We start from the raw sequence: 23,941 nt of genomic DNA on the forward strand, positions 1-23,941 counted from the left end.
AAGATGCAGACCGATTGAAGATGAGTTTAAGACTCTTAATGGATCCATAGTTCCTATTTGTTGAGATTGAGTGTTCATTACAAATATTCATGATGAATGCCACCTATATAAGTGTGGATGTGTTACCTTCTATAAGACTTGGGTAGTTTTGAGAGTGTCCATGAAAGTCATTTTTATAGTATAACAACAAAAGATGCATGATGAATAATGACGAGTTTAAAACTCTTAATGGGTCTATAATCACTACTTATTGTGATGGAGTGTTTCCTACACATATTCTTGATGGATGCCATGCACCTATGTGAGTGTGGAGGTGATGCTGCCTCTTACAAGACTTTGGCAAGTTTCTAGAATGCCCATGAAACCCGGGGGCGTACGGCTTGTATAAGGTGCCAAGCCCATTATAGAACAATCAAAAAATTTGGAGAAAATTATGTGGGTGATAAGTTTGATCAACTTGTGGGGCTTTGGTTAAAAGAACTCTACTACGATTCATTAAATTCTTACTTATTTATCCTAGGTGTGATTAAAACCTTTGAGTACCATATCGAGACATGCTCTCAATCTTCTCTTATTATATTGTTTGTAACATGTGAGTGATTGTTATAGTGTTACAAACATGACTTATTTTCAGCCGTTTCAAACGTTTTTACTGCTTGACCTTAAGACATGTTCATATTTTTTATGAAAGAAAATTCAGTTGTAATGGTTATGACCGTTGCTCATTTACAACTTTTACGAGCCATTGATAACACTCTTTCTTTTTACCTTTATTTTTATTTTTTTTTAAAAAAACATAAACAGTAAAAAACACACAAAACATTAATTGGGTGATATATCCATAATATTTTCAGGCAATGACATGCGATTGTTTTGTTTTGTTGTTTATTATTATTATTATTATTATTATTATTATTATTTTTTCGGGAGGCATAAAATTGTAGTTTCCAATTAATGGGTAATAAAATGGCGCATTTTGGATCTATATATATTGACGTATGTTGTATGAGCATATTGCATATTCATTTTGGTTTATATCCTTATAGCATATTGGATATGCACTTAGGCCTATCTTAAAATTTATTTGGAATCGCGTTTGAGAAATAAAATTTTTAAGTAAAAAAACGTTTTTTGGCAACAGCTTCATTTTTAAGCTTTTGCTAAGTGTCTTTAATTTGACAACTTTTTTTATCCAACATGTCAACTTTTGTTTGGCACGAATTTTTAAGTACTAAAAATTCTTTTTAAGATCTCTAACCAATCACAAACATGCCCTTACTTGATATGAAATCAATTTTGAAGCATTGTTTTAGTTGGAAAACATAAAAAAAGACTTAAATGAACTATCACAATTATTGATCACTCATGTGTATGCTAGTTTCATAGTACATACTATCACATTGTTCTACGATCCGTGTCAAACAGAAGTTAAACATTTGTGATTATAAAGTGGTCTTATGTCGAATATATGGTGTAACGACTCTCAGGTTCAATTTTAATGTTCTTGTTGGACCAAATTGTCTAAAGTGTTTCGCGATAATTCAACAATATCGAGAATTGAGAGGGACACAAGGGGGAACCACCATAGGGCATGGCCTCCCCCTGTTTTGAAAAGTTCTAATAAGTATGTTTTAAAATTCGTGTTTCGGTCAAAAACTCTTAGTTTGGCCCTTAGCCCTTAAAAACAGTCCAATAACATTTAGTTTGTGTCAAGCCTCTCAACTCCTAAACATGTCGAATTGGGTGAACATGTCGACCATAAATTCAATAACACAAGTAACACCAACTGAAAATTAATGAATTTGTTTTTGTGGTTAGTTTCTAGTCCTCTGTAAGGGCTTATTCTGTTTTTGGTTGTTTTGGTTTGCTGTTAGCTGTTTTCTACAGGTTTGTGGTTGCTTTGGTTTGGTTGGTTTGGCCTCTGTGAGGCTATGTTTCTTAGCCCGTTAGAAAGGTTTGTAATTGGTGATACTTTGTCTTTGGTTTGATATGCTTTTAATGAAATTGCTTATTCATAAAAAATAAAAATAAATTTTTTTTTAAAAAAAATCAATGAATTTAGCCCCATCATCAAAATTGACAAAGAAACTCAACCTAGTCTTAGTCTATGCAACATTGTACTACAAGTTATATATATTTATTTATTTTGTTTGTTTGTAGATTTATACTCCAAAACATACTATAGCCCACAAAAATCATGTGTGAGCACATGAATTAAATAGTTAGTACATTTTATGGATGTAATAACTTATTGTTATTAGTCCAAAAATTCCGGTTTCTAATGCAACTACAAAATTTTCATTCATGAGTCAGGTTTTGCAACAAAATTAAAGATGAGGTTATAACCGATTCTTTAATGTTGTACATAAAATAAAATAAAAATAAAAAAGGCTACAAAATTTAGTATATATTCAATCAGAGATAGTTTTCGGGGTCTAAAAGAACGTCCAATTTCATTTTGAAAGGTTTTTGAGTTGAAAATGGAAATATATTAAGGACCAATTTTTATTTATTTATTTTTTTTTAACATTGAATGGAGCTAATTTTTTTTTAAAAAATATTAATTTCATTCTTAATCTTAATATATTTCTCGTTCATACTTTGGCGTTCCGTCAATAAAATTTTTTGGTTTCATCCCTCAAGATATTGCCTCTGCGGGAACTTGCAAATCTGTTTGCTACACACACATGTATACACGATTCATGAGAGCGACAAATCATGAACATTTAAAAACCATGTAAGAAGATGAGGCAATTGCTGACGAGAAAATCTCTCCCAATTACTTCTTTGCAGACGTCTTTTCGCACTTGCTTTGCATGAAATATAAGGCCAATAAAGCAAAAAACATTCCCAAAACAGATTAACAGAAGTTTATGACTAGCTACCAGGTAGACAGGTAAATCATATAGGTTGCTTTTGAAATTATGATTTCTCAATAATAATTTATGTTTTTAAAAGATATTATAAAACGTAAGGTGTTTGACATTACGATTTAAAAAATACTTAATTTAAAATATTAAAAAAAAATCTGCGATTTTTATAAGCAATGTAGGAGATATACTTATTTGAAAAAATGAGAATTTAAACTAAAAACACGATTTCACATAATAAATATTTGATAAAAAGAAAGTAATTTTTAACATGTTTTATCAAACGCCTTTGCGATTTTATAAAGTAGCGATTTCAAAAATACAATTTTTAAAATCACACTTATTGAAACCGCAATCCTAAACGGACTCTTAATAAATTGGAATCATAGTTAAAGTGCATTTAGCCCTGCAATTTCACAAACTAAAACGCATGTTTTAAAACAGATTTGTGACTAGTCAATAAACAAAGGTTACACAACCTAAAGCCATTAAAATAGCACATAAAGCTTTTTTATATTGATAATTTCTTTGTGCTAAAATGGAGAAATAAATAAATAAATAAAAATAAAAGGAAAAGTAGGCATACCTCATTAACTATCAAGTAATTTGCATGTCTTCTCAAATTTATTTATCAAAAAATAAATAGAAGGAAAAGTAGACATATCTCATTAGCTATCAAGTAATTTGCATGTCTTCTCAAATTTTCAATTGAAGCAATGTCTCTCATCAAACTTTCAACCTCCGGAAGTGTTTGTTCTATAGTTGTGAAGCATCTCTTTCCGCAGCTATTGCTCTGTAAGTTGTTCTGTTTACAAAAATCTACCTACGCTTACCATCTTCATTGGATGCCCCAGTTCTTCCAATAAGCCGGGTTATTTATTTGACAAATTCTTAGTATACTAGTTTTAGGTTTAGCACTGATTTCTGGTTGTTTTGGATTTAATTGTTAAGGTTGCCCGCCCTTTGTTTTTACTTTTCATGTAATCTCTATTTTCCTCCTTTTCCATCTTGAAAAAAAGAAAAAAAGAAAAAAAAAAGCTCTGTCCCGCCTCCCTTCCTAGTCCCTACGGACCCTACCCCTCTCTCTCTCTCTCTCTTAAGACTAGTCTATAAATAGGGTGAGCCACAGTGCATGGAGTAATTCATCCTTCACTTAGACAGAGATCAATCATCTTAGAGTGTGTTTTCCAACCACTACATTGTCTCCGATCCTCTTCCTTGTTAAAACAAAAATGGCCAACTCCAAGACTTTTCTTCTCCTTGGTCTTGCCTTCTTTGTTGTGCTTCTCATCTCCTCCCATGTCTCAGCTCGTGAGGTTGCTGAGGCCGTTCAAACCCGTGAATTTCTTCCTTATCACACTAATTAACTACAAAGAAAACAAGCAATTAGACACAAAAACAAACATATATAAGTATACTTTAAATTCCTATTTATCCATTTTAATTCAACATAACAACATGCCTTGCGTCTCTTAATTTGTTTTACAAAATCATTTTCATGTTTTTCATATATAGCAACTACTTTAATTAAGCACTGATGTTTTAAAATGGCACTTTTTTTTTTTTTTTTTTAATTTTATTTCTCAGTACTCTGTAACCATTTAAATACCTTACTATCCATGTGGTAATAATTTACTTTTTAAATTCATTTTTGAAGAGGAGAATATGCAAACTCAGGCTGGTCACCATGGACCTGGGCGTGGTCACCATGGCCCTAGACGTGGTCAACATGGCCCTGGACATGGTCATTATCATCACCCCGGCCATGGACACAGTGCTGCTGGCGAGACAGAAACCCAAACTGAAACCAACCAAAATTAGACGAAATCCTTCTTCCTATGCTATCTGTCCAAGTGTGTCAGTCTATGCATGTAATAAGTTGCTTATCTAAGCTTCTATGCCAATAACAATAACCTTTATCTTTCTACTCTTGTCATGTCTACTATTTTCTGCTTTTTATGTATTACGATGTGCTTGAACCTGTGAAATTTACTGTTGGAGTTACAATGTCTTCTCACACGACCCAAAATGATAAGTGAAGTTCAACACGTAAACAATTTAATTAAAATAGAAAGTAAATGACAAAAACAGGATGAATTACATTTACTCCCATACCATACCATGTTAAATTACACGTTATAATAAATAAATCCACAACATGCCCATTACATATGGTCCAATATTGTGAGTTGACATATCCTATGCTTAGTACATAACAAAATAGCACTTTTTTTAAATGGCCATGATCTCTTTTGGTTGATAGATCAAAGACATGTGGTTGCAGGCCATGCTTGAAAGTCACGTATTAAGTTCACCACTTGTGCCATAAACCAAAACATGAGGTTTTTCATTCAACCTCTGTCTCACACCAATGAAAGAAATGTAAAATTGTATTAACTATTAAATACAACCCAAAAACTAGAGGTCTGCATCTGTTGTGCTTCTTCTTCTCTTCTCCTGCTTAATTTACATTCGATCTTCATTGGGCGGGCATAACTACAAAGTCATTATACAATTGATTTTGAGTGGTACTAATTATAATAAAAGTACAACTTTTATCACAAAGTTGAGGTAGCACTTTAAAATTGGTAAAATAATTAATTTACGAATTATGAATTACCACATTTTCCATTAAATTTACCAGTGAAATTCTATTGCCTAATTTTTTTTATTTTTTATTTTTCACTTATATATATGGCACGGCATGGCACTTTAGATTGTCACATAAGTTTACAAGGAGATTATTGTAAAGACTGTAATACCCCCAGCATTTTCAAGCATTAAAACTTGAACAAATTCTTAGGATTTTCCTTGCTGATCGAATCGTTACCAATGGGATGTTTCAAGCAGATAAATTACAGAAATATTCTATTTCAGCTATGCTCTCCAAAAAGTGCCAATTAATTAAGGGGCTGTTTTCAAGCAGATTCACTACAAATTTCATTAGGCATGAAAAACTTCGCATTACAAGCTAGAGAAAAGAAAAGAAAAGAAAAAGAAAAATACTCAAAAGACTTTCTGGGGAAAAAAATGAAGTGCTATAAAAGAAGAAATTAACTTCTTTTCTAACATTTTCTTGTACTGTGAACATTTAAACTATATTGAAATAAGATGTCTGAAAGTTTCAAGCAGCAAACAATTGTTGCTGCGGCTTCTTAACCAAAAGGGTAAACAAGAAAAAGAAAAACAAAAAAAAAAAAAAGTGAGGAAAGGGGTAACTCAATTTTTCCGCTGGAGATTAAAAAAATTGTGAATATCTTTAATGTAAAATGATAAAACAATTCTTTTTTTTTTTTTTTTTTGTTGTGCCACCTCCCTTTCTAGTCCTACCTCTCCCCCTCCATTTTGCTTCTTTAATGCCGTTTACTATTCAAACGACAAAAAATTTAATGTTGTTTACTGTTCAAAACGACATTAAATTTAATGCCGCTTATTGTTCAAATGGCATAAATTTTATGTCGTTTGAACAGTAAGAGGCATTAAATTGGATTATGCCGCTTCTCTTCAAATGACATAAATTAATGCCGTTTTCAACCTTTGCAGCAGCAAATAAATTTCTGACTGGAACCTTAATGTCGTTTGAGAAACGGCATTAATTAAATGTTTAGTGCCGTTTATGTAGCCTAAAACGGCATTAAAAAAATTTGTAGTCTCTCTAAAGACTAGTCTATAAATCATCTTAGAGTGTGTTTCCCAACTACTACATTGTCTCCAATCCTCTTCCTTGTTAACACAAAAATGGTCAACTCCAAGACTTTTATTCTCCTTGGTCTTGCCTTTGCTGTTGTGCTCCTCATCTCCTCCCATGTCTCAGCTCGTGAGGTTGTTGAGGCCGCTCAAACCCGTGAGTTTCTTCCTTATTACACTAATTAACTACAAAGAAAACTGGCAAAGACACAAAAAATATAAGTATACTTTAAATTCCTATTTATCCATTTTAATTCAACATAACAACGTGCCTTGCATCTCTTAATTTGTTTTACAAAATCATTTTCATGTTTTTCATAGTAACTACTTCAACCTATGATGTTTTAAAATGCACTTTTTTTTAAAAAAAAAAAAAAAATTAATTTTCAGTACTCTGTAACCATTTAAATACCTTATTATCCATGTGGTAATAATTAACTTTTTAAATCCATTTTTGCAGAGGAGAATATGCAAACTCAGGCTGGTCACCATGGCCCCGGATGTGGTCACCATGGACCTGGACGTGGTCACCATGGACCTGGACGTGGTCACCATGGCCCTGGACATTGTCACCATGGACCTGGACGTGGTCACCATGGCCCTGGACATGGTCATCATCACCCCGGCCTTGGACGCAGTGCTACTGGCAAGACTGAAACCAACCAAAATTAGACGAAATCCTTCGTCCTATGCTATTTGTCTGTGTGTGTCGGTCTATGTAATAAGTTGCTTATCTAAGCTAATTCCATGCCAATAACAATAACCTTTATCTTTCTACTTTTGTCGTGTCTACTATTTTCAGCTTTTTATGCATTACGATGTGCTTGAACCTGTGAAATTTACTATTGGAGTTGTAATCTCTTCTCACATGAGTCATCACCAAAATAATAAGCATGTAAACAATATAATTAAAATAAAAAGTGAATGACAAAAACAGGGTGAATTGCATTTACTCTCATACCATACCATGTTAAATTACATGTTACAATAAATAAATCCATAACATGGTTGGGACCAAAGACTCTCTTATGCATAAGTTAGCATCTTTGTTTGTGGATAAGAGATACAATGAAAATCTGTCTCTAGAATCTATGAATCTATGTGTCTTGAGTGAGGTATGTAAGAAATAAGGAGAGAGAGATACAAGAGAGATAGAGATAACTGTGTGAATTCAACCAGCCTTTGAAGGGATAGAGTCTTCAGGGAGGGGTTTTTTTTTTTTTTTTTTTTTTTGAGTCCTTGGAGAATCACCCGTAGGAGAGGAAGAGGACTCTTAGAAAAGGTCCCCCTTTCTCCTTTTATTTACAGGTGCATAAAATGGTATGCACACGTGTCATAAGGTGAGTGAGTGATGACATATTATAAATAAGTGTAAATAGGTAGGACCCATGGTGAGATATTTTCTCCCCCAACAAATTGTATTAACTATGAAATACAACCCAAAAACTAGAGGATTGCATTTGATGGGTTCTTCTCTTCTCCGGCTTAATTTACATTCTTCATTGGGCGGGCATAATTACAAAGTTCATACAAACTGATCTAACCATCCATTTGATGTGATACTTATCACGTCAATCATTATACAATTAATTTTGAGTGGTATTAGTAAAAGTATTACAACTTTTATCACAAAGTTATTTACAAACTAATGTGGCACTTCAAAATTGGTAAAATAATTAATTTACCAATTATGAATTACCACATTTTCCATTAAATTTACCAGTGAAAGTCTATTGCCTAATTTTTTTTTTCACTTGTACGGCACGGCACGGCATGGCACATAAGTTTATAAGGAGATTGTAACAAGGAGATTATTGTAAAGACCTGCAATATCCCCAGCATTTTCAAGCATTAAGAACTTGAACAAATTCTTCAGATTTTCCTTGCTGAATCATTACCAATGGGATGCTTCATGCAGATAAATTACAGAAATATTCTATTTCAGCTAGGTTCTCCAAAAAGTGCCAATTAAGGGGCTGTTTTCAAGCAGATTCAGTACAAATTTCATTAGGCATGAAAAACTTCGCATTAGTTACAAGCTAGAGAAAAGAAAAGAAAAGAAAAATACTCAAAAGACTTTCTTGGGAAAAAATAAAGTGCTATAAAAGATGAAATTAACTTCGTTTCTAGCATTTTCTTGTACTGTGAACATTTAAACTATATTGAAATAAGATGTCTGAAAGTTTCAAGCAGCAAACAATTGTTGCTGCGCCTTCTTAACCAAAAGGGTAAAAAAAAAAAAAGAAAAAAAGTGAGGAAAGGGGTAACTCATCCCATAATTAGATTAGATGAACATCCTACAACAATTTTTCCGCTGGAGATTAAAAAAATTGTGAATATCTTTAATGTAAAAAGATAAAACAATTCCTTTTTTGTTTTTGTGTTAGGCCAAGCTAGCATCAGAATCTGAAGTCAGGATCCACATCCATTGCCCAACAGAACTTTGCCAGAAGAGACTTGTTGAATATCTGTAGAAGTTCAGGAAAATAAGAAGCAATTAAGTGATAAGAAACAATTACACCTGTGAACAAAATGAATGCAGTTGCTTCATAACCATACTTGTTCTTTTTTTTTTATCAAAAATGCTAGATGCACTCCCAAGTACACTTCTTGACGTGGACTATTGAATTTTGGATAAATCACCATTAGTTTTTAGATCTAATGATGATTTTCACTACTATGTCAAGAATTGTACACTCAAGAATGCATGTAGCATTTCTCTTTTTTTATTCGCTCAGCATAACTTTCACTTTTAAGGATTTGCTTCCAATGAAACTGAAGCATGCATGTCAGTAAGATATTTCAGCTAAAATGGCAAAAGTTATTCACCTTCTCAATGGGAACTTCATGCCGTTTGCACCATGAAACTGTGATCCGAGGATCAAGGTAGTTTATCTTGGACGTGCCTAATGCCACAGTTTTCAGATCTTCTTTCGTCTTCATATCCCGTTCCATCTTCTCGATCTTTGCATTTGTTTGAGCGATCTTTTTCTCTATACTGTACGTGTAACATAGTTTAACAAACAGATCGTGTGAAATAGCATATTCAAACAGGACAAATGATTGGCTTAAAAAAGCAAACAAGTGATATTACGCTTCAGGAGCCAAGTTTCTTCCTTTTCCATCAGCACTCTTTAATGGGGGCTTCCCTTTCTTTGCTCTGTCCAAATCTGTCTTCAACTCTTTCAGCAAGCCCTACCAAAAAGGAAGAAAAAAAAAAAAAAAAAAAAAGAGAACAAAAAAAGAAAAGATCAGCTAAGCGTGACTTGATAAACACCACAAGACCCATGCAAATGCATGCTGCCACATATTTTGCATCCCTGATAGAGAAACTATAAGGAGTGTTTTATACTGCCTCATGTAGCAAAATTCATCTTCTAAAACTGTTCAATTGGATAAAATTTAAGAAGTGAAGCCCTCCCCAACTCCACCATTGATTAATCTATTGATACCTTTGTTCATTGGACCTTCGATATCATGGTCAATATTGATATTTTATTCCTTCAAACACAATAAGCCCATCAAGCAAGAACGTCACTCCCAAGCCCAAAGTAGACCATCACTCTAAAGTTCATCTATGACCACCTATGCCTTTCAATAACATAAAGGTCATTACCTGAAGCTCGCTAATCTTCTCAGTTAATCTTGACATTTGTTGACTGTGAGATTTTGAAACACTGCGTTGATGATTACAAATGATTGCGACCTGCAACCAGAAAAGCCAGATTGTAGATGCCACAAGTAACTCAAAAAAAAAAAAAAAAAAAGTCAAAACATTTCACAAGGAGGAACTGTCTTTACCTCCTTGTTTGCGTGCTGATAAACTACAATTTTCTCTGCAACATCTCCATCTTTAGTTTCCCTATTCAACTGTCATAAGAAAAAAAAAAAAAACAACAGTAAGACAAAAAAAAATTCCTTTGAACCAAAAAAAATAAACAGTATAAGAAAATCAAACAAAGGACCAGATACTTGAACGTTTATACAAGCAAAGGAATTATCTCATTTAACGCTGTTTATGCTAAACAGCGTGCCTTGCATCAGTGCCTTGGCAAGCACCCTGCTCGCCATCATATCAATGGCAAAAATACAAACTTGAGATGCTCTGAGGTCCATATGGTATCTTACCATCTCATCCAACGTGATGGACGCATTATACGTTCGGAAGACTTTTGCAGTAAGGCCAGGCATGAGTTCCTTCAGATGAGCATTCAATTTACTGGTGTCCAGTTGATCAAAAAGATCATCAGACCCACGTTTTCCTGGAGCAAACAGAGAATACATGCTCATTGGCTCCACTCACAAACTCCATATGTGTAGAAAACCTAAAATGATGAGTCCAATTACTCACCATGTTGGAACTGCATGATAGCCTTGTAAACAGGAAGCTCAACTTCAACTTTATTTTCATATCTAATTGAATCTTTACCGAGGAAGTTGAACTGAATTTATCAAAAACAGAGTTCACTGGTTATAATTGGTAATAAAATATAAGTTGGGAACAATACGGGATGGTTTAAAAAGTTCTAAAACTAGTTCCATTATACCTCCAACATGTTTGGGGCTACTGGTTTTACATTCTCTACTTTCAATGTGCAGCAACCAACAGTATCAGCCTCATCATCATCCTGCAGGAAAGCTACCAATAATAGGAAGAAAACCATGATTTGGTGTTCGCTAACAAATGCAAACACAAGAAATTGAACAGCCAATTGCTATTCGGAATTTTAAGCTGCATAAAGCAAATAAAAAAGCAAAATGCATGCAATACAGTCACCTATGAAAGCCTGTTTAGAAACAAAAATGGAAAAACAAAAGCAATAACTAGCATAAAGGGAAACTAAAACATGGTCCTGCCCATTCTTCCAATCCAAAGAGAAACCTAATTAAATCGTCAAAATGCCGGTCATCTTCAAGGTAAACATCTTTCATTGCTTTTGTAGTGCCAAATATACAGCCTCGCATGGGATAAAAGAACTCAACTGAGCTTGAAAAGCCTTATCCATCAACTTATGGCAGCTACACAGTTTCTTCTGTTTTGGTAAGTCTGCTCTACACAGTGCTTATTGACAAACAGACAAATACCTATGCCCATATGTATGAGTGGGCGTGGGCGTGGGCGAGGGCGAGGAAGGGTGGACGTTTACAGAAATATCAAATAGGCACAGCTGAAGTATATCTATACAAAATATACCTTCTCATTGCCAGCCCTCAGAGCTAGCTTATCAATAAGATAGGTAGCAACTGAAATCTGCCGTTTCATTACATCTTTACTTGTAAAATTCTTTGTGTATGCAGCCCTGATGTTTTCTATGTAGTCCTGCACTCAAAACCACAGAGCTTTAGTAAAAAATGACAAGATCCTTCATATCATTGGAAACTAACAAAATGACAACTATTGAAAGCTTATTGGCAAAAATGGATGAAAAGAGCCTTAAGCATCATGATCAGTAATTTATTTCATGTAAAGAACCTTCAGCATCCTTGCTTTCTCATATTTTTCCTTGTCACTTTGCCCCTTCAAGGTACTACTAGCTGCTAGGAACACATACTTGAATTCCTTTGGATTGATTGGATCATTCCAGAAAGCTAACCATGTAACAGTACTGTCGTGTCTTACTTCCTTCCAGCTGCCAAATATCACAAATTCCAAAATTTAAAATACACAAAAAAATAAATAAATAAAATATACTTTTCCTTTTTGGCCTAAATACAATACAATATATTTGACATCACAAACATAGATACATACAATCATATACATTATAATAACCATAGACAATATAGTACTTCGATATCTTGTCCTTAAAAAATTCCCAATGACTTTTTTTCTTCCCAAGGAGATTGTGAAGAACAAAACCTTTCACCAGGGATAGGGCATTTTGGAATTGGAGCATCCTTTGCAATATTAATTGTAATGTCGCGAGGACGAATGCGCATTTTCAGCTTTCCCATCTGACACCATATAAACAAATAATCAATGGAAAAATCAAATAATAAGATCTGGAATTAAAGAAAACACTCCCACATATAGCCATAGCAAATCCTAATATACAATTCCATACAAATCTAAACGATCATAAGCACAAAAATGTCAACAGAACCTTTGGATGTTCTCCACGGCCTCGGAATAATCCAGGTGGTTCAACTCTGAAGTTTCCAACCTGAGATTGAGATTGTAATAAGAAATTAAATGCACACTTTTAGGATACCAACAACATACATTGAGGTCCGAGAAAAGAAAATGAGATGGTATTTATCATCTAGAACTTATTTGTAATCAATGAAAGAGATCCATATAATGGAAATAAACAACATAAATAGCAGTATAGGAAAGCAGACAGCGATATCTAAACATTGCAAAATAAGAGAAGAAATAAAGGCCAAAACTAACATATTGAAAACCCATCCATCGCTCCTAGGCATCATCAATTTGATAAACCAATTACAAGGCACAATAATGCTGTACAGAGAACGAGAGCTTGAAAGTGTGAACAGCAAACTCCAAGTGGAGTTGAAGGAGCTTTAAATCCAAGCACAGTTGAAGGAGCTTTCATCCTTCATATATCACCTTTAATACTCTTGGGGGTTATGAATGGTAGGGAGGCAACCATACACAACTTTTCACAAAGGAAAAGAATCCGGCAATAAAACCACATATGCATTGCCAATACAAGTTCTAACATCTTTCTAAACTGCCATACAGTATTCAATGCACCTAGGTAAGCAGTAAAATCAAAAGGTGAACTTGATACCATCAGAAAATCCACAAGTTAAAAATTTGAAATGGTCTGTTTATTTTCTATATACAAGTTAAAGCAATATGAAACAATAGGGGAGATTGTATGAAGATTGCAAGAATTACCTATATTTTACTTATCAAAAAAAAAAAAAAGAATTACCTATATTCTGAATGTGAACCACCAAAAAACCCCTTCCAAAGATTGAAGACAAAAAATTCATGGTGACTTTGAAATGATCATGAAAGATCGCAAACAATGTAACACAATTGCTCTGCATAGTCATTTTAAGGTAAAAGGCCTTAACCATATGGTTAAAAGACTGAAATTTCTGATCCAATTTCAATATATGGAAAGTTTCACTAGTTACATGACTCATCACAGAAAATATATTCGATAAAGTAGACACCTTGGGTAACAGTGTAGTCATTTTGAAGACAAAAAATTCATGGTAATTTTGAAATGATCATGAAAGGGTTATCACAAACAATGTAATACAATTGCTCAGCATAGTCATTTTAAGGTAAAAGGCCTTGACCATATGGTTAAAAGACTGAAATTTCTAATCCAATTTCAATATATGGTAAGTCTCACTAGTTACATAACTCATCACAGCAAAATATCTTCTATAAAGTAGACACCTTGGGTAACAGAAGCACATATAGATCCCTAAAGCTTGTCACTAGAAGGGTCTAACGCAATCTATTAAACAAAATTAATGGTCCAAACATCATAAAAATAAAAAATAATAAAAATAAAAATAAAAAATCACCAATAGGCCTACAGAACATAACAACCACATTATATCCCCCCCCAACACACACACACACACAAAAAGAAAATCAAAGCTAGAAGTAACCTTCTCTTTTACACCATCCACAATGGCCCACATATACTTCTCCTCCTGTTTTAATTTCTCTTCCTTCAAGGCCTTCTTCTCCTGCATGAATAGAAAATCCCAATTCAACATTTTTTATGCAGAAAGATATCAACTAGAATTCAAACTGGAGCATGTAACGCAAATTGACATGTTGTCTTCACTGAAAAAGCACAGACAAAAGCAGTTAAGTGAGAAGCAATTGATCACATTCACATAATGCTTCACGAGAACTTGTCTTCCATACGAGGAAGGGAATATAACAAATTAGTTCAAGATAAAAAACCGTGATTAGAAATGGAATGCCTATTCATTTCAGTGTCATTTATAAGACCATTGGCACTTATTAACAATTGGGAATTGATGTTCTAATCTAAGCTCTGCTTAGACAGTCATATATGCTGAGAGAGTGATGTGGATAAAGGACAAAAACAACCGTTTTGCAATAGAAATTATCATAAAAAATGTCTCTTAAATCATGTATGATAATTTCTTAGCACAGATGTGAGTCAAAAAGCTAATGGATCAAACATACAGTCAAATGCCTTTTAAATGCATCAAGTCTCTTTAATGAGAAATTTTCATAGAAGCCTTAAAAGCATTCCCAGCAGACTCTCTATAAGGGAGTATGTTCCCCAAGTTCAGGGAATATGTCCCAAAAATCGCAAAAAATTCTCACAGCAGACTCCCTAAATGAATCCTAAACATTATGATTTATATGATTATTAAAATTAAAATAAAAAATAAAAAAATGATTCTCTCTCTTCTCTCGTCTCTCCTCTCACAATTCTCTCTCATCTCTTCTCTCATATATATAATATAATTAAAAAAAAAACAAATATTTTAATAATATAGAGAATTATTAAGGAAAGTTATTGAGGTGTATTTTGACATAGGGAAGCAAAAAGTAGTTTGGATCCTTAAATGTAGAAAAAATGACAAGGAAACTGCTAGGAATGCTCTATGAACTCCATAGAAGTTGCTTCTAATCATCAACAAAATGCCCTCAATTAATGAAAAGTTTTTCAAGTGAACCGAGTCACACAACAAAGTATATTCTATGAAAAATGTCAAGTTTTCTAGGCAAAGAAACCATAGCCTCTCGTTACTGGCATTGCTTATGATAAAAACTAGTCAATAAAATACAGAACAAATTTGGAACTGAAATTAACAAAAAGATGGAAAGGATGATTTGAATTCTAATCAATCTCATCAAGTAAACTTCATTGTTTATCAAACCCAGAGCTAACAACTTACTTCTGTACTCAATTGTTTCTTCTTCTCCTTTTCCTGTTGGTACCAGTCATATATTGGGGTGAAATCACATTTCCCCAAGCTCTGAATCACATGGTTTCTCCCAAGTACCTTTCGCCAATCATTCCAGAAATTCTCTTTGAACTTATCCTTTTGCATGTAATCTGTATCTTTCATCACTGCAAACATTGTAGCAACCTGCAAATAGAGTTTTAGTAAGTATTAGAAACTCTGAGGAAGTAAGACATGTGGAAAATGTATGTCAATAAAACCTAATACAAAAAAAAAAAAAAAAAAAAAAAAAAAAAAAAAAAAAAAAAAAAAAAAAAAAATCAAAAGATTATCGAAATAGAGAATAGGGAAGAAGCAAAGTAGATCTACGCAAGAGAGAGAGAGAGAGAGAGAGAGAGAGAGACACCTCCTCTTGTTCAGGAGTCAAACCAACTGGCTTCCCATTGTAAAGAATCTTCACTCCGTGAGGCGTATATGGAGGTGGAAAAATTACACCATTGTGAACCAGGGTAGTCCATTTCTTCTGTCCATCACCGGAGCTAGGTGTCATTTTTGTCGACTTTACATATTTTGAATTTTTCGCTACTTTCTTGGACTTGTTAGCTGTTTTCTTGAAAGCAGAAGAAACAATTTTTACTGGTTTTTGTTTTGTGGCAGAAGATTTATTATCTGATGCGAATGATTTCTTCATTCTCTGGGAAATTGGAATATGGTCATCATCATCTGCCTTTGATTCTGCTTTGACTGATACTTGCTTAATCTTCATTGGTGCAGATGCATCTGAGAGCTTCACCTTCTTAACTGAAGACTGTTCGGAGGAATTGGCCTTATCTAAGGGTCTCTTATTCGTTACCATGGAAGATTTCTGCTGTTTATCCCTCGAGGTGGAACCATTTTGCTGAATTTTTGAAGCCAAGGGTTTCTTTTCATCAGAATCATAAGGCTTACTACTGGACGTACCCACATTGGATTTCAATGGGAACCTTGAAGACAAAGGAACTTCATCGTCTGAATCTTCAGGAGATTTTTTTACAGTGATTTTTGACACTGGTGGTGGTGATTTATTGGGAACAGGTTTGCTGACCCCTTTGTGGGCATGATTGGAGTTCCCCTTGAGTCTAGCACTCAATGGTTTATCATCCTCGGAATCACTATTTTCTACAGAAGAGTATTTGACAGAATTCTTTTCCTCTTTAACAGAAGTTGGCATGTTCTGTTCAGATGAACGTTTTGCATGACCATCGACTGTGGCCGATGCTTTCGAATTTGCCACTGGTGACTTCTCAGTTGATGCTTTGATGGATGACGTTGACGCTTTTGGGATGGGTGCAGCAGATTTAACTGATGATGCCTTATTAGATGTAACCATCTTACCCTTCTGCGAACTGGAGTTTTGACCATTGGATTGTCCATCATGCCTTTCGGATAATGACTTCTTTACTTCCGAGTTTAATTGATTCTGCTTAGCCAGTGGTTTCCTCCTTTTGAAAATTGTAGGCCCATCTTCATCCTCAAAATCATCATCATATACGGATTTACTAGAAGCCTGAACAGCCATTATTCAACAGCTATGTACTCTAACATCAGTTTCTGGCAAAAAGAAACGGAAATTCTTTAGAAATGAAGGAATAGGGCCCCAAAACAACAGATAAAATCCAAAGCTCTGGGCCTTACATATTAACTATCAATAAAGATGTAGAAAAATACTATTTTTAGAATAAAGTTAAGATTAAAATAGAAGGTCAGCAAGATTCAGTTCTAAGGCAGGGAGTACGATGAAGTCAGATTCTATTAGATAGCAATACCACTGGTGGAAGCATATTCAAAACAAGAAATCAAACAGTAGAACACATTTTCCCAAGAAATCCAAATCTAAAATGATACTTTTCTCAACTAGGATATTCACAGACATAAAGACACACAACGACCAAATCGTTCTTCTACTAAAAACAGGATTAATTCATGGTTCTGTTCATTCCATACTAAGTTCTTACAATTAGATTTAGCTTTCTCAACCCATCTATGCAAAATTTGAATTTTGATCATGCACCCATAACCTAGCTAGTTGCTATTCCTACCACAGGACATGCATAGGCTTCTAATTCATCCAAATTTCTAACAGTACTATCCTTTCAGAGCTGTTTCTTTGAACTAATATAGTCCTATCCAAGCTCAATTCAAATACAATTACGCAAACCCAAACTCTTTCATAACCCCAACCTAGCTCCATCATTAACCTAATAATCCAAAGTTTACTTCTCTGTTACGCACAAATATTTGCATCTACTACAAACCCCATAGCCAACTAAGTTCCTTACAATCCAGCAACCAAGTTTCCCTGAAAATTCTTGTTGGATTGTGCACAAAAGCATGTCTTAACCATTCATAGACCTGATCAAATCATGCCCAGCATTGATCAAGTTAGACCCAATACAAAACCTAACTGTAATTAAAACTTTTAGCTTAGCTCGTTGATTGCTCAGCTTGGCTGAGCTCCCTCTAATTTTCACCAAAGAATAAAATTTCTAGAACCTGTAATTGCCATAAAAGGAATATAATCACCAAAGAATAAAATTTCTAGAACCTGTAATTGCCATAAAAGGAATATAAATTATAAAGTCTTACATCTTCCTCAGCCCAGTTCCTCAGAAACCCAAAAAACCCAATCGAATTCGGTTAATTAACTATCGAAACTTAGCATATCCAATGTGAACCCCCAAAACAAAATTCCAAACTTGAAAATCTTTGTTTTCCTCCACTTTCTCAGCTACCAAACAGAACGTACACACCGACAAAACCAAATAATAAAAAATTTTGCGCGAAAATCTAAGTCACCAGAAGCTGATAGAGAAACCCTCATCCAAACTTTTCCTTAATACTCACGCAAACACCAATCAGAGACAAAACAAAGAACATATAACAACATGCATAATGATCAATCCGAAAAAAAAAAATGCTGATCAGAAATTATCGACCTTCCTTGCAAATCTGAAATTTGGGTGAGCTGATTGGAAACAAATATTGGGAAAGATGAAAATCAAAAAGAGTCTCACAGTTTGTGTGCCTTTGAGAGAGAGGGGTTTTGTTCTTTTTTCTGATAAGTAGGTGAGAATTGCTTGCCCTTGTTGTGGGGCTTGTGGCTCAAAGGGGCTTTTCTGGTAATAAAAGAAAAGTGGATAATTCAAAAAGTGGCCCTGGGTTTAGACAAAATTGTCATCTCAGTCCTACTCATCGGTTATAAACGAAGCAACGGCCGATATTTAAGACACGTCGTCAGGTACCGAATGAACAGTGTCCTTGTTCTCAGTTGCCCTTTCGGCTAAGATCTAGCTTGGATTTCAGTAGCGAAACGATGTCGTTTTTTCGGGTCTGTATTGGATTGGGATTTTGGAGGGTCTCAACTCTCAAGCCATGAAGGTGAGGGACATTTGTATTTTAATGTGAATTAAAGAACATTGGGGTGTGGATGCGCTCAAAGTATCAAACCCTTGCTTTTCTTTGTGGCAAAGATTCTTTTTGGCGTACTTAAAGGGTGTGATGTTTGAAGCTTTTAGACTCCATTCTTAATAATTTATTTTTTAAAAAGAAAAAAAAAAATTTGAGCTAGCTTGCAATTCTAAGGATTTACTCAAAATGAACTGTCAAAAAAATAAAAGAGTAAAAAGGTGTCAAACCACCTCTTGAGTTGGACATCCGCCATTTTAAGAAATGTTCACCAATCGTTTTATCCTTTAAGGGTGATCACCTACGCCAAGAGAGTATCTAACCACATGTTCAAAGAGTGAGGGGGTGGTTCACCACCCTATGTATGATTGGGGTGGCCTTACCACCTTTAAATGAGTGATAAATCATCGAGAGGTGGTGGCACTACCCCTTGAGCACTTGGGGGTGGTGCGCTTAGAGTGGTTGACCAACCTCTTACCCTTTGAGGAATTAGTCGGCCTATTTCAGTTACACTATTAGGTGGCCAACCACCCTAAGGATGAAGGTTTAAGACGAGTCAAATATAACGGAAAAATGTAATAAAAAGTGTAAAAGCCTTCAAAACATGCAAATATAAGGAAAGCAAGATTATCAAGACCTCAACAAGTTAAACTATTCATATAAAAACTGCATGAGTTACTATATATTTCAAACTAGATCAACTTTTAATTTGTATACAAAGTTAAGTAATCTCCAATTAATTATCAAATTAGTTATATTTATATTGTAAAGTTGAAGACTTCACAATGTCGACATAATCACTGTATTAGTCAACATTTCTCCCATAAAAGCTAGACAAGACTTTGAAAAATAAAAAATTCAACAAAAGCAATGTATTGACCCTTCACAATATATATACAACGACTTCCCTAGAAAAGTAGAATGCAATACTTAATGATATAGAGCTAATATAATTAGACATTGTACGAAAAAACTACATAATTAATATATATATATGACAATCTTTGTATCATTGGATAGAAAGAGATTGCATGTCTAATTAGTTAAAACGTGCCTATATATTATCAGTTAATAACTATATACACCAATTATAATAACCTTTTTCAGAAGTGTTATTTTACTATATATCTTATATTATTCATATCCAATCAATTGGTCATCGGGAGCAAACAACTAGGTCAACAGGAACGATCCATCTTATTTATTATCTACAAGAAAGAGATAGTTGGAATAATTGGAAAATGAGTGCTCCTTGTCTCATCTTGACTAGCAGGAAGAGTAGAATTATGTTTGGCTTCGGTTTGTGTCGTGTGCCCACGTATTAAATATCTTCAATTATTAATGTGACACCTCTCACTTGTTTTTTGTGGGCACAAAACACAAAATACAAGCCATACTCGTGCTTATAATTAAGAATCATAATTTTCTTTTCGGGTTAGCAATTGAATTATTTATTGAAATTTATTACTTAGAAAAAAAGTAAATAAGAATCCATCTTGTGCACAGTACATCTTCCCCTTCCAAAACTTCATCACAGCCATACATTCTTGAATTAGGATCTTCTTCTGTTTAAATGAACTAGAGAATATCCAGTTAGTTATAGTTGATAAGTATTTTTGTTTCCTCAAAAAATAAAAAGATAAAACTACCTCTCAAATATAACTAACTAAATACTATCCAGTTCATTTGAAATGAAGAGAACCATATTCCTACATTCTTCAATAGCTAGCCTTAACCTTTACAGTATCCCTCATAAGTGGTGCAAAAAAGATTGGGAAAGAAAAAAGATTAATTATTGCTACACTCGTTTCTAACAAGTTGAGGTCACTTCCTTCTAAAGGGCATAAAATTTTTGCATAACGACACAAAATAAAAAAATAACGTGCAAACATGTAGCATATTGACTAATCAAATGATCTATTTTTCAAAAAAAAAATAAAAAATTATAAGAATAAAACTAAAAACTACACTTCTAGTTCATCAGTATCTCACCTTGTTAACACATCAGTGCTAATTAACTTTTGAAAAAAAGAAAGAAAAAAAAAGGGAGACTGATTGATATTGTCATGTCAACAAGATGGACTAATAGTAATTGGGTAAAGATATAGAGCACGCCTGGCGAGCTTCAACAGTGAAGCACGCCAGGCTAAAATTTTTTTTTTTATTATTATTTTATTATTTTAATTTTGAAAAAAAAAAAAAAAAAAAAAAAAAATTTAGCCTGGCGTGCTTCACTGTTGAAGCACGCCAGGCGTGCTCTGAATCATGACTCAATAGTAATTAATATTTCTAGCAATACTTAAAACTTAATATATAAGAGTAATGATAGATACTACACTTTTATTTTACTCTTATTTTATTGGGCATCAACCATTAGATCAGATTTCTTAACATTACAAAAAAAAACAATTTTTTTCTTACTAGAGTTTTCTGACGTGGCGCTCCTGACGTGTGTTGAATGTCAAAGGCATAGGTGTCAGAAAATTTTTTTTCCTAACGTGTTACTGTTTAGCACGTCAGAATTTTCTGACGTGTCAATTTTGACACGTCAAAAAAATTTCTGATGTGTCAAAATTGACACGTCAGGAAATTTAAAAATTTCTGGAATTTTTTTTTTTCAATTAAAAAATGTATTAATTTATTATTATTTTTGTAATTTATTGAGTGGTGCAAAGAAACGAATTTCTCTGCAGAGAATCTGCAAGACGAAAAAATTTTATTGTTTCTGCAAAAATTTTCTCCAAAATCTTTTCTTCGTTTTCTCACTTCTTTTTTATCTCCATTTTCAAAAACTCAAACCCACACCGAAAAATCCTCAAACAATTAAAAACTCAAATCAAAAAATAAAAAAACCCAAATAAAAAAAACAATCTGAAAAATCAAAAACCTAAATGTCAAACCCAAGTACCCAACAAATCTTCAAAAACATAAAAAAAATCTTCTTATCTTCTCTTCTTCTCTTCTCTTCTCCTTTTTTTTTTTTTTTTTTTTTTTTTTTGCTTCTCTTCTTCTTCTCTTCTCCCTTTCTTTTTCTTCTCCTTCTTCTGCTTTCTTTGATCTGCCGTGGAGAGAGAGGGGAGAGAGAGAGAGAGAGAGTAGGGAAAATAAATGAGGAGGGAAGAATAAAAAGAGGAAAAAAGTTAAGGGAAAATAAGAAGAGGGAAAATTTTCAAAATTTCGCCCTCTTTTTTTTCTCTGACACGCTATTTTTAGTACGTCAGAAAATTCTAACGTGCCAGTTGGATACGTCAGAAAATGATGACGTGACAAAAATCAAGTACTGTTTGCCACGTTAAAAAATAGTAATTTTTTTGTAGTGTAAGAAAATAAAAATTCAATAATTGATGAGCACTATTACATCACCCTAGTTAAATAATGAGGTAGGATTTAACATTAGTTATAATGGAAATATGTAAAATGCACAAATTGCCCAAAGGGTGAGGAATAACAAATTGCCCAAAGGGTGAGGAATAACAAATTACAACTTATGAAAGAGTAAGTTGGCTCCGGCAAAATCAAGCATACTTGCGTACTCCTGCCTGAATCATCCTCTCAATTACACCGTTCCTAATTAATTGTGGGGAGAATAGCCAAGCGCTGGTCATCCCCACGAACATAAAAAAGAACGATAATTAAGAAAAAACTCGTACATGACAAGTTTTACTAAAAATGCTATATTTATAATTTACTAACTATTTAACTGTCACGTTACTAATTACTATAGTAAAATATGCACAAATAATTGAGTAAGAGGGCACCATATTTTTGAGAAAGAAATGATATGTACCACACTTATAATATATCATGAGATCGATAATTGTGTGGTGTATAATTGCTGAACTAGAAATAACAAGTTTACAACTTATTAAAGAGTAGGTTGGCTCTGACAAAATCAATCATAATTGAGTACTCCTGAATGAGCCTCTCAAACGCACCATTCCTACGTAATTGTGGGAAGAAGAGCCAAATGCAAGTGAGCACCACGAACACGACTGTTAATGGGCCGGAAATTGCCCGGTGCAACTGCCACCTGTCGGTCAAAGCCCTCTTCACCTCGATCTCAATGCCGACGCACAGGCCTTGTAGGACAAAGAAGGACGTGACCTCCCACGTGGGATTAACACGAGTGATGTAATAAAAAATGAGCTCGTGGATTAGGCCGGAGACCAAGAAGGCGGCGACCACCCCCGACAGTTGGGCCAAGCGGGGCCCAATTATAGGTGTAGAGATACGGCATACGGGGGTGTATACGGTAGGGCGTAGAATACTGGTTACCATGAGGTTCCACCTCCGGCCCCAAAAGTCTTGTAGCGAGGTAGCCAGGTAGGGCTCATTAAACTGTGGCTCGAGCTCAAACCCACAGGCTCGAGCAGGCGCAGCAGCCAGGGCTAGGATGATCTCCACAGCAAGGTAAAGATGGACAGAATAGAGAGCAAGCACAAGGTATGGGTGCATAATTGGTCTGTATTCATATGATCGGATAATGAGAGCAAGAAGCAAGGCTTTTAGAACCAACAAAACAGATTTCCAGTTCACTTTTGGAGCTTTTTTAGCATTTTGGTGAGATGGGATGATCTGTTGTTGTTGTTGTTCGGTTTTGATGGGAAGGAAAGTTATGCAGATGAAGTGAGAAAGCTTGGGCGGGAGTGGCGTTAAAGGGCCTTGATCGAAGGCAAAGAGGATGAGCTTGAAGTTGCCAACCCAAACCAGAAGGAAAAGTGTGAGAATGCCGATATGGAGGGAGTTGAGAATGAAGGGTAGGATTGTGAAGAGGCAGAAGACGGGGAGAAGAGAGAGAAGCCTCATCACTTCCCCCTTGATTCGAGCAACTAGGTAGAAACAATAACACAGACATGCAATGGCGGTGATCCATACAATGATGCACTTCTCCATTTCACCTTCCATTTCCTCTATCTATCTCTCTCTGTCTCTCTCTCTCTCTCTCTTTGGCTCTCTCCTTCTCCTACATATTGACCATCTCCACCAAACCTACAAGGCTGCAGCTAGGGACGGAGCCAAAAAGCTTTATGGAATGGGACCAAAGCATTATTATTATT

At 34.5% G+C, this 23,941-nt stretch overlaps 2 protein-coding genes across 3 annotated transcripts; both read right to left on the reverse strand.

Annotated features, from left to right (window-relative positions):
• Positions 1 to 8,809: 8,809 nt before the first annotated feature.
• Positions 8,810 to 18,565, reverse strand: LOC132173942 (DNA topoisomerase 1 alpha-like). Of its 2 annotated transcripts, none has more exons than XM_059585632.1 (16): positions 18,494 to 18,565; positions 15,847 to 17,030; positions 15,432 to 15,626; positions 14,157 to 14,237; positions 12,662 to 12,721; positions 12,418 to 12,512; positions 12,031 to 12,187; positions 11,752 to 11,877; positions 11,105 to 11,185; positions 10,909 to 10,999; positions 10,686 to 10,819; positions 10,359 to 10,427; positions 10,174 to 10,263; positions 9,652 to 9,752; positions 9,387 to 9,555; positions 8,810 to 9,025 (listed from the first exon to the last, which is right to left on the reverse strand). In XM_059585632.1, the coding sequence occupies exons 2-16, from the start codon at positions 16,996 to 16,998 to the stop codon at positions 8,957 to 8,959; spliced, it is 2,670 nt and encodes an 889-aa protein (XP_059441615.1). In that variant the 5' UTR covers positions 16,999 to 17,030; positions 18,494 to 18,565; the 3' UTR covers positions 8,810 to 8,956. The 2 variants fall into 2 exon arrangements, with proteins under 2 accessions (XP_059441615.1, XP_059441614.1); XM_059585631.1 differs by having other exon boundaries at positions 18,416 to 18,550.
• A 4,096-nt stretch (positions 18,566 to 22,661) lies between these two features.
• LOC132175482 (probable long-chain-alcohol O-fatty-acyltransferase 5) lies at positions 22,662 to 23,933 on the reverse strand. Its single transcript, XM_059587441.1, has one exon. It carries the CDS (start codon positions 23,787 to 23,789, stop codon positions 22,740 to 22,742), a length of 1,050 nt encoding a protein of 349 aa, XP_059443424.1. The 5' UTR covers positions 23,790 to 23,933; the 3' UTR covers positions 22,662 to 22,739.
• Positions 23,934 to 23,941: the final 8 nt, after the last annotated feature.

This window comes from Corylus avellana, chromosome ca3 (genome assembly GCF_901000735.1).
Source record: "Corylus avellana chromosome ca3, CavTom2PMs-1.0".
Lineage (NCBI taxonomy): Eukaryota > Viridiplantae > Streptophyta > Magnoliopsida > Fagales > Betulaceae > Corylus > Corylus avellana.

Excerpts from the sequence above, each read along its gene's own strand:
- LOC132173942 (XM_059585632.1), bottom strand. The coding sequence starts at position 16,998 with ATGGCTGTTCAGGCTTCTAGTAAATCCGTATATGATGATGATTTTGAG. Across the intron at positions 12,513-12,661 it reads GCCGTGGAGAACATCCAAAG|ATGGGAAAGCTGAAAATGCG; the intron begins GTTCTGTTGACA and ends ATATGGTGTCAG. Across the intron at positions 11,186-11,751 it reads TGAGGGCTGGCAATGAGAAG|GATGATGATGAGGCTGATAC; the intron begins GTATATTTTGTA and ends GCTTTCCTGCAG.
- LOC132175482 (XM_059587441.1), bottom strand. The coding sequence starts at position 23,789 with ATGGAAGGTGAAATGGAGAAGTGCATCATTGTATGGATCACCGCCATT.